The sequence below is a fragment of the Grus americana genome, chromosome 2, assembly GCF_028858705.1.
Source record: "Grus americana isolate bGruAme1 chromosome 2, bGruAme1.mat, whole genome shotgun sequence".
Classification (NCBI taxonomy): Eukaryota; Metazoa; Chordata; class Aves; order Gruiformes; family Gruidae; genus Grus; species Grus americana.
In genome coordinates this window covers 46,144,733-46,161,690 of record NC_072853.1, presented here as the reverse complement: position 1 = coordinate 46,161,690, position 16,958 = coordinate 46,144,733, and the positions used below count along the sequence as shown (strand labels likewise).

The following is a 16,958-nucleotide window of genomic DNA, read 5'->3' as shown; positions in this document are numbered from 1 at the left end:
GTCATAAATTGGTTGGATGGAAAAGTTAATCTGACCTGCTAGCACTTGATCTAATGTACAACAGAGTACAACAAACATGGATTTCCAAAGTACATACAGGAATTTAATGTTGGTGGGTAGACAAGAGACATGTTTTGGTTTGGTTTAGTTTTTTGTTTTGTTTTGTTTTTTTAATGCTTGAAGTATTTTACCTGTAGAGTTGCTCTCCCACTGCTCCTCTACTCCGATGATACTACATCAACATAGTGACATATACCAGTTACGTTGGGGTGCTTTTGCATTTGTTTGCAATCCATGGAGGGCTGTCACAAGTAGGCTTCATCCATTTTTCTCCATTTTTCCTAGCTAGTGATTGACCCTCTCATTACCCCACACAGCTTGCTCCCTTGCTCTGCAGCAGAACCAGGTGGACATCATCCTCCACACCTCTGCAACTGGACAGTTTTTCAGCCGTTGCACTGGAAAGAACAATAAGGAGACTATTACCATAACCATATGTATTTTTGCCTCAAGACAACAAAGGAGATCTCTGCCTGTTGTAAGAAGAATAGATACATGAAGAATAAATATTACAGAGGATTTAAAAGTTATGGATAGGTACAGAAAACTTTGTGGACCTAACTGTGTATCTGGAGTCATTTACCCCTAGTTGTTACTGATGGAGGTCAGCCTGGAGCCTCAGAAGTCCTAATAAGACACAATGGGCCATTTTACCTCTAGGCTTTGGAGTTTCCATTTGGCATTGTATGGCTTTGGGGAGGGTCATGCCATTGGAACAAAAAGGGTATAGACAAAGGTTTCCATGTTTTCAAACAAAGGTTTTCATAATTTTCAATTTTATGCTTTGGTTATAACTTAAGAATGTTGTTAAATGTGAGGGAAGGAAACCTTCAGAACTTTACTTTTAGTAAATTGTGCAAATTTGGGTTTCTCTGCAAGTTTCTCTAGTGAATATCTGCTTGTCATAATTTTCCCTTTTTTCCTCCATTTTTGAGGAAGTCTTTTTGAGGCTTTTCCAGACCCTTTTAAGTGTTGAAATGACCTTTCTTTAGGGAAATAGGTGTACACTGAAGCCCTTGTCTTCTGCCTTCTCTTAGGCAGGCTTACCAGTATGTTTTATGTACGCTATATAAGTTTTTATATATACCATTGTATACTTTCTCTTCCCTCCCTCCTGGAGAGAAGGTTGCTCAATTGTAGACCAATGGGTCGGCCATATAGATGTTCTCCTCCCATCAGCCCAGACATGCCTTCAGCAGCCTCTACTCTGAGCCAACAAAAGGAAATAAGCTTCAGGGAAAAGCAATCACCTTGTCTTGCATCAGCCACCTGGATGATACTGGGAGGAAAACAATTAGTATTTTAGATACGAAAAGGGAAACTTTTGGAGCTAAAAATGTGAATAACCATAGGTTGAGGCACATGGTCAAGTCTCTGCATAGTCTCCGCAGTTTGGGACAGAGATGTGCATGTTTCCCGTAGATTGCACTGTTTTTCCTCTCCATAGGATCAGAAAGAGTGCATTTCATTTAGTCCTTGAAAGCTGTGCATGCTATGGCGGTCCGGCTCCTCCTCCTCTGCCTAGTCCTGCTCCTCGCTCGGAGCAGCGTCCTGCCTGTTGGGTTCTCTGTTGGCACATCAGAGGTGAAATCTGACCTCCGGCAGGAGGAAGAGGAGGAGGAGGAGGAAGGATCCCCATGAACGGACTGTGCTGGAGCAGGTCCGTGCCATCGATGACGACTGGATTTTAGCTCCTCTTAGCGGCAGGATGTCGGCTTTTCAGTTTCCAGCCGTGTTTGTTCAGCATCTCGCTGAGGTGAGACACCTTGAAGAAGCTCGCTTGAACCTTTTTGCTGCTACCTTTGAAGGAATGGGTGAAGTAGGTAGGGAAAACAAGTCTTCTTTGCTTCAAGCAGGATCTTTCTGCTGCCAGCTTTTTTTCGTTGTGCTACAAATTTGCTCCCAGGTCTTGCAAGGGATTCAGGACTTTGTGCTGTTGAGCACTGCGATGAGACATTCTAACAAAAATCCAGTTTTCAAGCCAGCATAATGAGGACTAGAGTCCCACGTGTGACTCCTGTTAGTCCTGTGTAAACTGCACGGTTTCCAAAGGACCTCTGTTTGTGAAAGGTCAGGTTTATAGCAATTATTATATTAACAATTTGGAGCCAGAGCTCTGTGTTTGACAGCCACTTCCCCTACTATTGAGAAAGGTTTGGCTTTCTCATAGTACATTACAAAAACCTTGCATAAACTACTTTAAACATATAAACCCCACACAGTTCCTTATTACTTTTTGGGAAAAAAAACAAAGCAAGCCAAGCCACAACATAAGACAGCAAGACCCAGTATACTAGAAGATACTATAGGATTAAACTTAAGATCAGCTAGCAAAGATTTAGTGTCAGACATAAAGAAAATGCCTCCTAAGAGTTATTTTACGTTGTTTAGGAGTGGTACCTTACTGACTCCAAAAGTTCATGGAGTGGTTAGCACTTTTCCACATCATACCTGAAACTGGGAGAACAGCATGTGTTTTGTAGGGCTGTAGTACTTACAACAACTTTTCTGTTTATATATTTTTGTCTTCATCCTTTTACTTTTTTTTTAAAATACTGTTTTTATACATTAACTTTGTAGCATGAACTCTTATTCAGACTGGTTTTTTTCTTTTTATTAGCTCTAGGACCTAGGAGATCCTGCTCAGGTCACAGTCCTTATTTTATTATAACTTGGCAAAAAATTGGCAGGAAAGAAACTGTTTGATCTGAGAGCGAGCCATACATTTAAAAAAATGTTTGGGTTTTTTTTTTTTTTTTAATAAACTCACATAATCAGGCAACTGAAAGAAACTATGTCACAGCGACTTTAACCAAAAATAATCTTGTATAAACCAGTCTGCATTTAAACTTGGAAGGAACCCATGATGGTATCTTCCACACCCACAACATAACCCGGAGTACCATTCCTTTGACTGGAATTGAATATCTAATCTGCAGCCCATAGATTAGGTAAAGCCGTCTTCCTAAGTGCCCTTCTGCCCCTTGGCCTGCGTTTCCTTCTCCTTAATTCATCACCTTTCTCTCTGTAAGGAAATCACAATGTAGATAATATTTTGCCAAGAATCTGGCAGAGCTATCTTTCTTTTTGTAATTTTTTTAATCAAGTTGACTAATGCTTCTGTTCCAAAAGCTCACTGTTTCCATGGGCAGGGTGGACAATTTAAGGATATATGCATATATGCTTATATATTACACTGTCAAAACTTGAAAAGGTTACTTGAGAGGATTTTTTTTTTCCTACCTAGCTGTGAAGATGGGCTACTGCTTTAAATATGTAGCCACTGGCTCCAGGCTAGCTGTCCTTCTAGCTCCCTTTGGACTTTGGGACTTTGGCAAAAACTTGACCTGGGTTTGAACTGTCCTAAAGTCAAATTTTCAGAAACAAAACCTGACCTAAGCTTTGTGAAGACCGAACTACTCCTAGTTTCTTCTATCTCTTGTAGATGCGCTCTGCCCATAAGCTTATAATCTTTGAGATACAGGGAAACAAAGGCTTGAGATATGATTGTCTGACAAATCATCACAAGTGCACGCAGCTGAATCTCAGCTTGAGGGTTTCCATAAATGTGCTACCTGAGCATTTTATAACAACCCACAGAGTGCATGAAAATGTGTGCTTGGAAAATATATTACTATTATGGTGGTGTGTCCCAGTAATTTCTCTCCAGATGTCTACTGAAATCTTTCCTAAATATTTTTTTTTTTGGGGGGGGGGGATGTATCTTCATTTATTTATAAATGTAAATTGATCTCAACTATGATAAAAACAAATAATATTAGTTTTGAATGAAATATAACTATGTTATACTGAAGTATTTTATGTTGAAAAATACACATAACTGAGCTACAGTCATCTCATGTAAAAACTTCCTTTGCTTTTGGTGAATGCAAAGCAGCCAGTGAAAACACTTTCTGCTGTGGTCTATTTTAATAATTTTTTGTTTCATTCATGTTTACTTCAAAATGGGTATATGAAAAACTAGTAGAAGGACCTGAAAAAGTCTCTTCATCCATTTGGATTGCAATGTCTGTATCTCTACTGTATAATATGTAACCTGCTTTAGGCATTATGGAAGTCTAGCATTTCTAGGATGTCTAGGTTCTTGTGGTAACTGCTGGCAGTAGTGATTTTAGACACTTTTCTTTCTGGTTTTGTCTGTTTCTACATCTCACAATAGTCTTTTACTTATTTTAATGCCTACAGGTATGTACGACGACTGTTACAGTATATTTACCATATTTCTTTCCTTGCACTCCAGTCATGAGCATGAGAAACTACCAGCTGAGAAACAACTCAGAAATGTAAGTGGCGAGAGTCACCAGGAGCATATCTATACAATAAATACAATTATTAACTGTTTCTCCCAGAAAGTTGTTACAAGGATTTGGGATGGAAAAATTTAAAGGTGCGTCAGAGCTGGATGTTTAAAATTAGTTCATGTAGAGACAAGAATCACACTTAATCTTTTAATCACTGAAATTTAATGACACTTAAACTTCTCCAGTGAAAAACATTTGCCATCATGTCAAATTAAAGAAATAAAAAGGAGAAAGAAAGAAAGAAACAAAAGGAAGTTAAAAAATGAAAAGAGCCTGAAACAATTTAGAATCCTAATTTTGCTTTAAAAGGTGTATAGGCCTTATAGATGATAGGTATATAAGCCTATAGGAGACAGGCTGTGCTTTAACTGGAAAGCTGGAGCTGGAAACTGATGAAATACCTTTGCTGTTCTCAGCTTCAGTCTGAGGGACATGATGTGATCAGACCTCTATATAAGAACACCAATAAGTAACACGTCAGAGGTGCATTCCACTACAGCACAAGCTGTAATCCGGGGACCTAAAATGACAAATATCGTGTTAATAATCTGGCAGGGAATATGTGGCTGAATGGGTGATACAGTTGAAAAGATCGTTGAATCTGATACAGGTTTAGCAGTCCAAGTATCTTTCTTGAGAAATACCCATGAGGAATCCAGAGGAAGTAGAAAAAGAATTGCTAAGATTGAGGTTAAATGACAGCTTGATTTCACAGTCATTGCAAATGGTCACTACCATCTTGTAGTTTTACAAATTCATAAATCTGTAAAATTCATGAATTCCTCCTTCCAAGTGGGCAGTGTCATATATATTTCGTAATACGAACTGTAAATACTGAATAACTTGCAATTGGTGACTGGACTCTGAACAGCTTATTTAAGTGTATAGAAAACAGACATACTTTCCCATTCTTGCCACCAATTCTAGACTGTCATTTGACTTGCAATACCTGGTTCAGTATTGTTTGCTATACTATGTATTTACCTATTCTTTATAAAAGCAAACTTTGTCACTTAGTACCAGGACTTGGGGGCTACAGCTATTTGGATTGTTAAAGGAAAAGCCTTTTTCCTCACCCCGACATCCTTTTTTATTTTAAGGACTAGATGCTTGCAAAATGTTATTTTTCAAAACAAAACTATTTTTGCTCTAAAGGAAAAACATCTGAAACCACGATAATTTCATGGCTTTTTTTGTCTGTCTCTGAATCAAAAATAGTCAGACTGATCCAACCCTAGCGGCTAAACGGTCTTAGTGCCAATTTTTCATTTGGTGTGGCTACAAGCTATAAAGAGTACATCCTGTTGAAAATGGATAGATTTGAAGGGAATTAAGCACCAAATTGTCCTGGACTTTGCAAGGCTGTGCATATGCTGAAGGTAGTGATGATGTCTCTAGTAAGCTGGTAATAAGGTACAAACCTAAACATGGAAAAGAACCTTGTTCACTGTTCTCCCGTTCTTAGAAATTTTAAAAGGGAATTATGATTGCAGTTTTGAGACTTCAGTTAGGATCATTTACATTTGTCTCATCTCAGTATAATCTGAGATTCTTAGTGCTCTAGAGGCAGGTAAATATCATTAACCTTTGGAGATCTGACAGGTTAGTAATAGGCATCCTTGCCACTTTAAGATATCCAATAAGAACTGCATAACAAAAACATCGAAACATGCTTAATTTTGTCTTTTGTACTGATCCAACTCGGTGAAGTGTATGTTTTCTTCTTTTAAACCATGACAGTACGAGAGCTGCAGCTCCAGGTGGGGCTGTATGTGGCTATGCCGGTATGACGGCGCTTCCTTCTAGCATAGTTTATCCTCGTAAGTTTATACCGGAACAGTGGTTTCAGTAGCATTTTGTAGGACTTCCAGCAGGCCTTGGTATTCCTAGGAGAAGGGAGAATAGGAGGTCATGGGGATGCAGGAGAAGGAGGTAAAGAAGCGATGGGCTTTTTCCATTAGCAGGTCTCCGTACAGCACATGTACCCCCGCAGCACGCAGTGTGGCAGTGCAGTCCTCCATTCGGCACCAGGGAGAAATCTGTCTCTACTAAATATACTGATTTCAAATGGAAAGAGTTAGTGGTACAAAACCATGTACGTAAACAAGTTCTACATCTTCATTCTCTGTGATTTGTTCTTCTTGCCTGACCATGTATTTTAATTGTAAAAAAACTTTCTTCTGTTGTTTCTCTCTCTGTTATTTTGGCATTGCCGCAAGCTTCAAATTGCTTCTCAGATGTGCTGGTTTTTGTGTGTGCACTCCTTTACTGATAGTAAAGACATTTGTATAGAACTTGAGGCTTTGCTGTAAGTGGGTTACACAATCACATGATTTCTAAAGCAGGATGGAGTAAATAAGTTTTTGGGTTTTATTGACCATTATGAATTTGGAATATATTCTTGTTTGAGTGGTTGGATTAACGTAAAAAGCAAATACAAGATTGGGAAGTATCCTGTGTTCCTTTGGTTGCCAATCTGGGGTCTGGAAAAAATTTTCTTGTACGAGATGTTGGCTGCATTTTAAGTTTTCCTTGTAGTTCTGAGCAGGGATCAGGTGGGTCAAATACCACAGATCTCCTGATCTTTGTTCCAGAAACAGAGTTCACGTTGTTACTGTTTCGGTTGTGGTGATGTCCGAAACATGCTGGATGCTTTCCAAACTGGAAGAAGGAAGTCGTACCTGCTTGGAGAGTGCAATTATGACAGACAACAGAGATTGAGAAAGTGCCCAGGAACAGTAGTGCTGTACAGAAAGGCTGGTCGTGGTCAGCGTGATAACCGTCAGTCTAAGTTGCAAGCCCTTGAAATAACTGGTACTAGTATTTGCAGAAGGAGAGCTTTAGGAACGTGTTGGACAAACATCTTTTAGGTGTGGTTTGGGTATAGCTTGTGCTGCTGTGGAAGAGGAAACTTGTAAGTCCTTCCAACTCTCCATGGCGTGCTCCTGTGCAAAACTTTCTGACTGCAAATGCATCTGTCAGCCTGGGATGCAGTGCTTACCCACTAAAGTGTTCGTCAGAAATGATACATTTTTGGTCTGCTAATCCTGTTTTATAGAGTTACAATGATATGTGTGGACAAGGAGATCAAGGCCAGGCTGGGCATTTTAATCAGATTTTTTTCCCTGTTTTTTTTTTGTTTTAGGCAGTGTAATGGGATTCCTGGTTTTGGAAATTTTGGGCTTTAGCACCAGGAGATTTATGCAGAGGAATATGAGCATTAATAAACCAGATTTATTAGTTTAGTAGAATAATTAATAAACTGATCTAGTAAACTAGATTTATTAGTTAATAAAAAAACTTAATTGGGAGATGTAAGGGAAAGTAGGATTTTTGTGTAAAATTTATATCTAATAGACACATTCTGTACAGACACTAAGGTAAGTTATATTAATCCATTTAATAATTTGTTTTGTTTTGTTTTTAATATTTAAGCATAAATCAATTCAAGAGGGAAATTTCAGAATATAGCTGTTCATCAAGCACATGGATGGGTCCAGATGGAGTCAGATATTCTAATCAAACCTTCAATCAAGGTAAGGGGATCTAAGTAATTGATACCTGGGAACAAATTGAATTTATGTAACTTGTGGTGATATCCGAGTATATTTACTCATAAGGTAGGTTTTCTTCAAAGTAATGTAGTGCTCCCTTTTGAGGGATCTATCAGAACTAAATTCCATATTTGAGTCAAATATGCTGGGAAATTCCTGAGTTATTACCTCTGAAAGGAATGGGGAAAGAGCCCTGCTGAAGTAGTACGGTTGCCTTTCTTTGGCTTTAATGGCTGCAGTTTCTCCTTGTTTAGATCAAGATTAGCATCACACAGATCAGACTGGAAAGAACAAATGTTCCTTGTTTTCCCGGAAGTGCCCCAGGTGCTGAAGCTGTCATGTAAACTCCAATTAACTGATCCATGTACTTTGCTGATTTTTTCATCAGGTTTAGGCAAATGAGAACTACTACAAACTGTATTTTTTGTAAAGGAACCTTTTAACGTTTTGTATCTCTCCACATCTTTTCCTCTGTGTTGCAGCTGCTGCGCTTCTAGTAGAAAATGGGAAGCAAGGGATCACATATCTTTTTAAACGTGGGACTCATGAAGAATTTGGATACACATCCCTGTGCACTGCTTTGGCATTTTATTTCATCCTCAGCTGTTGGACGGCAGGTTCTGCTGTTGCCAGTGGCCTGGTTATTCCTATGCTGTAAGCTTCACCCGTCTTGGTTTGAGCTTCCTGTACAAAAGGCCTGTGTTGAGTAGCAACAATCTGAATTGTAAGCTGAAAGCCTGGCAAGAGCAAAGCTATAATTGCTTGGAGGAGGTTGTATAGGTGGAACAGGATGGAAAGAGATGCTAAAATTGTGGAAAAGAATGAAGAAAAATCATCTGAGAATAGCTGTGGAAGGACCATAGCCAAAACTGTGTACTTTCCAAGTATAGATCATTTGAATCCTTCGGGGACCCAGAGAGAGTCTCGGCTGCTGGCTCCATCTCTGTAACTGTAGAAATATGGGTTCAGATCCAGACTTTTCATCTGTTTCTTATGCACATAATAGCCTGAATCTTAATCTTGGACATCAACACCCTAGACTTTGGAGAAAACTGCAGTTAGGTCTTTTATTGTACTTTTTAGAAAGCTGTGGTAGACTAGAGCAAAGTTCTTACAGTAATGTTGAGAGGTTTAATGTTCAGCAAGCAAGGAGTCATGGCTGGAGAGTGGGTATCCAACATCATGCAATTCAAATACTGAAAAAATTCTAAAAGGAAATAGTTGTGTGTACAATCTTCTGCCTTTGCCCTACCCCTGAGTATTCACCTCCTACCTTCCCCAAACTGTTGTCTAAATCAATTTTTAATATGCAGTGTTTGCTGAAACATGGCATTTTTGGTTGAATGGATACAAATAGTCAAGTCTGTCAGCCAGCACCCATGTTTCTGACCCAACAACCTATTTTTCATAACCATTCTGGAACTACTAGAACTGCATCCATCAATAAAGTGAATCAATTGCATGAATAAATGGGAAGAAGTTGTATAATGGTACAAGATGATGCTCCCCAAATCAGATAGTATATATCATATATATGGCTATTATATAAATAATAATAATTCACCATTTCTGGAAGGTGAATGTCTGTACAAATCCAGTTCATTGGCTGGCACTTGAATCTGTATATTTAATTCCTTGCATATGGAATGAAATGCTGTGTATCATGCCAGCACTTACATGCCCAACTGTGCTAAACTTTGGTTTTGCTCTTCAGTGTAGAATAGGGTTGGTTTGAGGACTCCTGGGTTCTCTTCAAGCTTCATTCTTGGTTAGCTTTGGGCAGGTCATTAGTTCCTATTACTTAATTTTGCCTATTTGTTATATGGCTGTAATATTTTACTTGCCAGGTTTATGGGGCACAGGTAGACTTAATTTTAAGAAATTATATAAGGCTGGAGCTCTAGACGTCTGAAATATCCCAGTGTATATATCTATGACCGATACTTTTGACTGTATTCCTGTAAGGTTCATTCTCATGTGGCTTTGAAGGACATAAAGAAATGCTGATAACTCTTTTTTCTTCCAAGTATGGTAAATCTGGCTGTTCCATGCTAGTGATTGGCACTAAGTAAATGCTCATACTAAAGAAGGATGCTAGAGCCTGTCTTGGGAAGGGAGTAGCTACAGAAGTTGACTCTGGGATCAGCAGAAAATTAGAAGTATTTCTAGAAAACACGAGAATTGGCAAGAGGATTGCTCTTTTTCTTCTTGCATACAGGTACACAGGAGCTTTGTACGGCAGGATAATCGGTTTGACCCTTGTTTCCATTTTTGGTGTTCAAACTAATGAATACGGAGCATGGATTGATCCAGGTCTCTTTGCTGCCATTGGAGCTGCCTCCTTTTTCAGTGGTGTGTCAAGACTAACCATCTCCCTCACTGTGATAATGGTAAGTATGTTAAGTTTTCAGGTATTTTTGTGGCCAAGGTTGAATTGAGCTTTTGCTGCTGCAGCTAAATGAACCACAGGTGGTGTCCCATGTACATTGAACCACAGAGAAATAAATTATTGACCTGGCTATTTCTAGCTTGCCTGAAGAGGTTGTGTGTGGGTGGTGGGGTTTTTTTGTTTGTTTGTTTGGTTGGTTGGTTTTTTTATTTTCCTGGGACCTTTTATTTGTGAAGTATCAGTTTGGAAATAACACTTTGACTGAGAAATGTGATTGGTTTCCTATTCTTTAATTTTTTGGGGTTACAGAAATGATAATGGCATTAGTTTTTTACACACAAGAAGAAAATTGAATATATTAACTTTTGTTTCTTCTGGATTACAAAAAAATAGTAGATCACACTGCTTGGCTTGTGAATTGACTTCTGTGGGGGCTGAGGGTCTTGTGCGATGCAGCTTTTTATGTTGGTGCTGAATATGGCCTTCTGGATGGAGTAAGTGAAGGATTTGCAGTGGTAATGGCAGTGGTATGATGCAATGGGAAGCCTCCCTAGTTCCTGTGGTAAATCTTTGCCTTACAGATTTCAAAATTTTGCGATTCACTTGGAACACAGTTTGTATTTCTGTTTCCTGCCCCCCCTCCTTTAATAACAGAACATTTTGAGTCTGCATTACAATATTTTCCAGGCAAACCTTTGAAAGCTAAAGGATTTGCAAATAATACTTTTATAATTAGAGAGGGTGTTCTTTGCTGTCCCCAGTTACAACACCTGGGTATGGTTAGTCGTAAGGTGCAGCTGAAATTCAGCTTAGTCAACAGAGAAGTGATGTTGAGGTCACAAGGGAGAAGCTTTCACCCTTCCACGGCAGGACATTCAAGTCCTATGAGTGTTACCGTGTGTGGAAATTTCACCTATGACTAAACCCATTCTTGGCTGCCTAGATGGCTTTGCCCAAAAGGATCTCATTGAAATCTTTGCAGATGTCAGAATTCACCCAGAATGACCAAGCCAGGATTTTCCCTCCTAGTGTGCTGTTGCGCAGTGTTTGATAAAGTAAATGTTTATTGGCACTCACGCTGAGTTGGGTTCATTTTAGTGATAGGTTGTGTAAATTGTGTAGGAAACATTTTTTCCTGTTTTAGCTTGAAAGGTGTTGTACGTGCATAAAAATCTCTCTATTGTGAAATAATAATCAGATTGGTTATGGAAACATTCCTCTTTCGGTGTCCTCTTGGTACTTTAGCACTTACTTATCCATTAAGTAGAAATGCACTCCAGTGTTTTTGCTTCTATTATTGTTATTATGCATCTTTTGGAAGTTACTGTATGATTTGTTGGCTGGCTACTAAGTCTGTAAGACCTGAAGAGGGGAAAAGTTGGTGCCTGAACCCACAGTTTGTTGAGAGCCCCACTTATCAGTAAATGTAATGTCTTTTCCAAAGTAGGTCTGAATTTTCTTGCAATGGCTCAATCAGTACATTTTAATTTAAGTATCATTTGTAAACCATTGCTTTATGGTGTTGCTGCAGATAGAAGTCCTTAGTGGCAAAAGCAGTTGATTGACATCTTCCTTAGCTTTGTGCTCATGAGGCTGTGCTTCATCGCAGGGAAGTGAGAGGTGATTATGTGCCAGAACACTTGCTGGTCTTGGATGACAGCACTGCGTTTCATTTGGCTCCCGTAGAGAGAAAAAGCCTGCATTTCATTTGCTTCAATTTCTCCCTGCCTTGCCCATTACCTGCACTGGTTTGTTTTTTTTTTTTTTTTTTCCCAAGTGCCTCTGTGAGCATGCATGTACGGCATAGGCAAAACAATAGCTGGAAACTGTTAAGAGAACTGTAGGAAACTCAGTTGAAAAGGCACTAGAAAAATGAGGATTGCATTGCAATGTGTTCTGAATTCCCCTAGGTGTCATGCTATAACTCTTCTGCCCCTCTGTCTGCAGAGGCAGATTGTGTTTCAATTCATGTTCATCCAAGATAAATAGCTGCATTGCTTGAGGAAATATTAATTTTTGAGGAGAAAAAAGGTCTTGGACATGACAATGCAAAAACATAATTAAAAGGTTGTGCCCTCAAACCATAAAATGCACATATTTTTCCTATATTGTCTGATGGGTTCAAAAAGAATTGAGAATGTTTGCTTTGGCTTTTCACACAGCCTTCCATTTGGAAACAGTTATGAATGTGGGACTTGTAGCGAACAGGTTTGTAAGATGCTTTTCTTTTTTTCTTTTTTTTTTCTCATGGCAGACCCCACAGGCATCTGCCCACCTCTTCTTTCTTGGCTGCCTCTTTCTACCCCCCATGCTGACACTTGACCCTCATCCTCAGCTCTTTGCAGCAAACGGTAGATGTGGTGACATTTTCCTTGGCAAGTACAAGGACCATCCTTATGACTTGCCTTCCCACAGCCCTCTGTCTCCCATGTCTTTTTAAGTGTCATGTGTCCTGACCTTGCTGGCCTCAGGGTGCTCTAGACGTGGGAAGAGGAATAGCATCTTCCTACAGTGTGTTTTGTCTCTGGGTCATTCTGTATTTTTATCATTCCTTTTGCATTTTTACCCCTCAATAACACTGCCTTGCAAGGGTTAAAGAGGAAAGATGGCACTGGGCTAGCCTAGGATTAGTGGTGTTGTCCAGTAGTGGTGATGCCCCTGTGTGCAAGCTGAGAGAAGCCTGATTTACACTGATTTGGATCCTTTGTCCCCTAAATTGTCTTTCTTTTTATTACACATGATGGAAAATAGCCCTGACTCTCTTCCCTCTCTTGCCTGTTCTGTTCAAACAGAATTAAAGCAGTATATCAGTTTATTGGCCCCATTTGTTTCTCCAAGAAATCTCTTCTGACGGATATGAGGAATGCAATTAATTCTGAAAAGATTAAGACTCAAAACCTCCTCTGAGTGTGAAACACTGAAATATCAGGCTTCTGACAGATGTAGACTAAAGGAGAAAACAGAGTATTCCTTAGGATTTGGAAGGGGAAATGCAATGTTGTTACAGAAGCCAAAGGGAAATCTCCACAGAGGATTAAATCACCTGAGGTCTGTCCTTGAGTCTCTTGCCGATGTGGGGAGCGGCTGCTGGGAACGAGTGGCTTGTGCTAATGGGCGCGCTGTTGGGACTGAAATAAAATGGACGTCTGATGGGGGCTCAGAGCATTATGAAAAGTTGCTTGTTGATGTCTGTCTGAGTCTGCAATACAGCAGAAATAACAAGCTGTATGTAACATCATCTGGCTCGTAAGACAGTATTGAAGGCTCACAGATGAGGTGTGTTTGTGCTTTCTGCTCTCTGATGCCTACATGAAGACAATCACACTGGCAGAGCACTGTATATAATAAACTGCACTGCTATAAGTGACCACTGTCCTATAGTTAGGAAATTTGGCATATTTGTTATACACATTTCATTAAGAAATGACAATGAACATTTAGTTTTTGCATACTTTGGATACCTCAGTTGAAATGTATACTTCTGACACGCTTCACAGCAGCATTACAGGTCATCTTGAATAAGTGAAATAAAATAACTATATTGTTATTTATCGTAGTAACGATTAAACCCTAACCTCTCCCCTCTCTCTGTATTTCTTCAGTACGTCTGATTTAGGCAAAACGTGCTTGCTTCAAATTATAGGCAGACTGTATTGTTGTAAATTCTGTAGCTACACTTCTCGCTTCCTCTGAGAGAAAAACTCTCAAGAAGCTTAAGGCCTTTCACAAGAAATTTCAGTAGAGCATCAGCTGTGGGCACTTACAGTGGATATGACAGACACATCTTGTTTTACAGATGTGATGTGAGAATATAACATAGGCAACCACCCAATCCAAATAACTAGAGGGAAGTTATAAGAAGAGCAGAATGCTGGTATAAGATGTTAGAAAAGTAAGCATAAGAATTCTAAAATATGTGTAAATCTATCTGGTATCCAGTGCAAGGTTTTCACAAGAGAGCTGTGCTGGTTAGTGGTCGTAGGATACAAGATGCTGCATTTTGAATCATTTCCAGTAGTGATGATGCAAGCAGGAAGGATGGTTTTGAAAATGCTAAAACAAGTACAAATTTTGAATCTTTCCTTGTTGAGTGGAGGTGTCAGATAATATCGCATAGCTGGTGCTTGAAGACCAAACAGTGAAACCAATCCTGGCTGCTCATAGCATTGCTTGTCTGTATTGTTGCTAAAGACACCATTGGGGGCCAGGAATTCTCATTGATTTACGTCAAATTTCTCCTGAGCGAGGCCTGGTCTACTGGATGACAGCTCTATTCTACAGGCAAAGATAGATAAACTGTACATTAACTGGGCAAGACAATTGTGATATGTGTCACGCTTGGATTAAATGTAAATGTTAATGCGTGTAAATTCTAGGATTAAGTGTTTCAAACTTATCTAATGGGATCCCAGAAAAAGTCAGTATAGCTGTGCCTTTCAACATGCTGGGAGTAGTTGGATTGTGTTATTTTCCGCTTCAGCTTCCTCCTCTGTGGTGCTGGAGAGCCACGGACTGGATTGCCAGCAGCCGTGTTTGGGGCTTGGTTGGTACCTGGTTATACCTTGTAGCATTTCTGTGAATTTCCCTGGCTTGCCTCTGCAAATTATTGATACTGTGCTCCTTTGGGGGCATATAATTAACTTACATGCCCCTTCCCCAGCTCTTACAAAGTTTGGAAGCAGAGAGTTTTATTAGAAATGCTGGGTTGCCGGGTGGACTGCTTTTGCTGTGATGTTTTGCACATCTGTCAGAACACGAATGGCATTTCCTCAGTTTTCAGTTCCAGCCTGCCTGCTGCCCCCCCATTACCTGTCGCTGCTTTAATTGGCTGCTAACAGGGCAAGGTCTCCCTGAGAAGTGAGGGAGGATGGCTCTGGTGATGCATATGTTGCTTGTCATGCGAAACAGCAGCGTCCGTTTGCTTTGGACAGCTTCCACCTCCTTTTGGGTGGGGGCTGTTTCTGCCACCTGGACCTCCTGCTTTTCCCTTTTCCCTTCTGCTCCTTGAGCTGGAAAGCAAGGACGGAAGCAGCTCACTGTACAAAATGGTTGTCTTGTTTCACCATTCTCCAGGGTTTGTCCCCCTCTGGTTTGAGTGCCCAGGACTGTTGTGTAGGCAATGAGGAGAGCCTGCAAAGGGAGCTGGGTGTCAGTCAAGGAGGTGCTCCTGCAGACCTGGCAGGTCTTAGACGTGCGAAGGGTCTTCAGTGCAAACTGCACCTTATGTGAGACTTGTTCATGGACTTGCAGTCTTCTTGGATCTTGCTCTAGTAAGAGAAGGGAACAATAAAAATACCCTTTAAAATACTAGCTACAGTGCAGATGCCCTTCTGTAATGCATATTTTCCACCTAGTTTGTCTTACTCTTTTTGGTAAATTATTAAATGCACAAAATCAGTGCTGGCACAAGCTGGGCTTGTGTACCGGTGCCCTTACATTCTTCCTGAACGGAGGAGCAGCTGACCCTGAAGCGTCAGGGCTCAAGAATTGTGGCACTGTCATGCTGTGGGCTTCAGAAAATGGAGGCTATTGGATTTTTGTCCATGACAGCTCTTCAGGGCAGGTCTTACAGCGTGAGTAACTACAGGAAGCAGGATATTTTGCAAGATGTCAAATTAAATTATTTAATCGGTCCTTCTGGTCTTAAAAGAAACCAGTCTTGTTTTTGGCACATAAAATGTGGTGTAACATCTGACTAGTTGAAGAGAAGGGAGTTCCTTCCAAACTTGTAATGCCATCCAAAGTGTGATCCTTTCCTTGATAAGGATCATAGTTTGCTGAGGTGTGAGGATAAAACTTCTCTGAGTGCTGAGTACGCTTTTGGTGCACGAGCAAGCAGGAAAACAGGCTGATTTGAAATACATGAATTTCTTGTTCATGTGAAAAATCTTATGGTCAGATAACATCAATATGATCTTATGGGCAAATATAGCAAAATGTTCTTCAGTGCCTAGCTTTGTGGTGGGAATGACTATAAACATGGAAGTCTGCAATAGCTTGTTTCTTCAGCACCACCCTGGTTAGAATGATTTCAAAAAATTCCCTTCTACTCTATTTTTGACTGAAAATGAGGCCTTCAGATATGTTTTTACAGATACCTTGGACATTTCATCGAAAGGCTGAACATCTGAAAAACAGAAGTGAAGAAAAAAATATTTTAAATGTCTTGCTATAAGCTTTGTTGTTTCATGTTAGTGTTTTTCTGTAAGGAATGAAATATTTCCTGTGAAACACCGAAGAGACTTTCTCGGTCTGTTTGAGGAAGGAGGAGGCAATACACGGTGCATCGTGGGAGACGTAGTTTAATCTGAGAGGCCAAGCTGAATCCGAGCTTAAAATTCTTGGGAGATGCCAAAATAGCATTCCAAATGAAAGCTTTTTGGGTTTTAAGCTAAAAAATACTGCTCTATAGGGATGATAAACAATTTGTCAAGTCACTGGAACATTCCATAAAAAATTTATGCTTGCAGGGAAAAATGAAAGAAACCCCTTTTTCTTTCTGGATGGTAGCCTTGTGAACCCAGCCCAAGAAAAGAAAGTCAGAACAAGTCCCCTCTGATTCATTCATTCATCATCGGTAAAGAAGAACTGCAACTATGGGACAGTTGGTTAGTCTGTAGGTAATTCTCAAAT

At 39.9% G+C, this 16,958-nt stretch overlaps 1 protein-coding gene across 1 annotated transcript in view; it reads left to right on the top strand.

The window, feature by feature from the left end:
• LOC129202279 (chloride channel protein D-like) overlaps nucleotides 1-16,958 on the top strand; it is an 81,045-nt gene that overhangs the window by 15,967 nt on the left and 48,120 nt on the right. Inside the window, exons 8-11 of the mRNA XM_054814754.1 lie at nucleotides 4,267-4,364; nucleotides 7,818-7,918; nucleotides 8,419-8,590; nucleotides 10,155-10,326. Coding sequence (XP_054670729.1) covers nucleotides 4,267-4,364; nucleotides 7,818-7,918; nucleotides 8,419-8,590; nucleotides 10,155-10,326 — 543 coding nt within the window. The remainder of the gene's footprint in view (nucleotides 1-4,266; nucleotides 4,365-7,817; nucleotides 7,919-8,418; nucleotides 8,591-10,154; nucleotides 10,327-16,958) is intronic.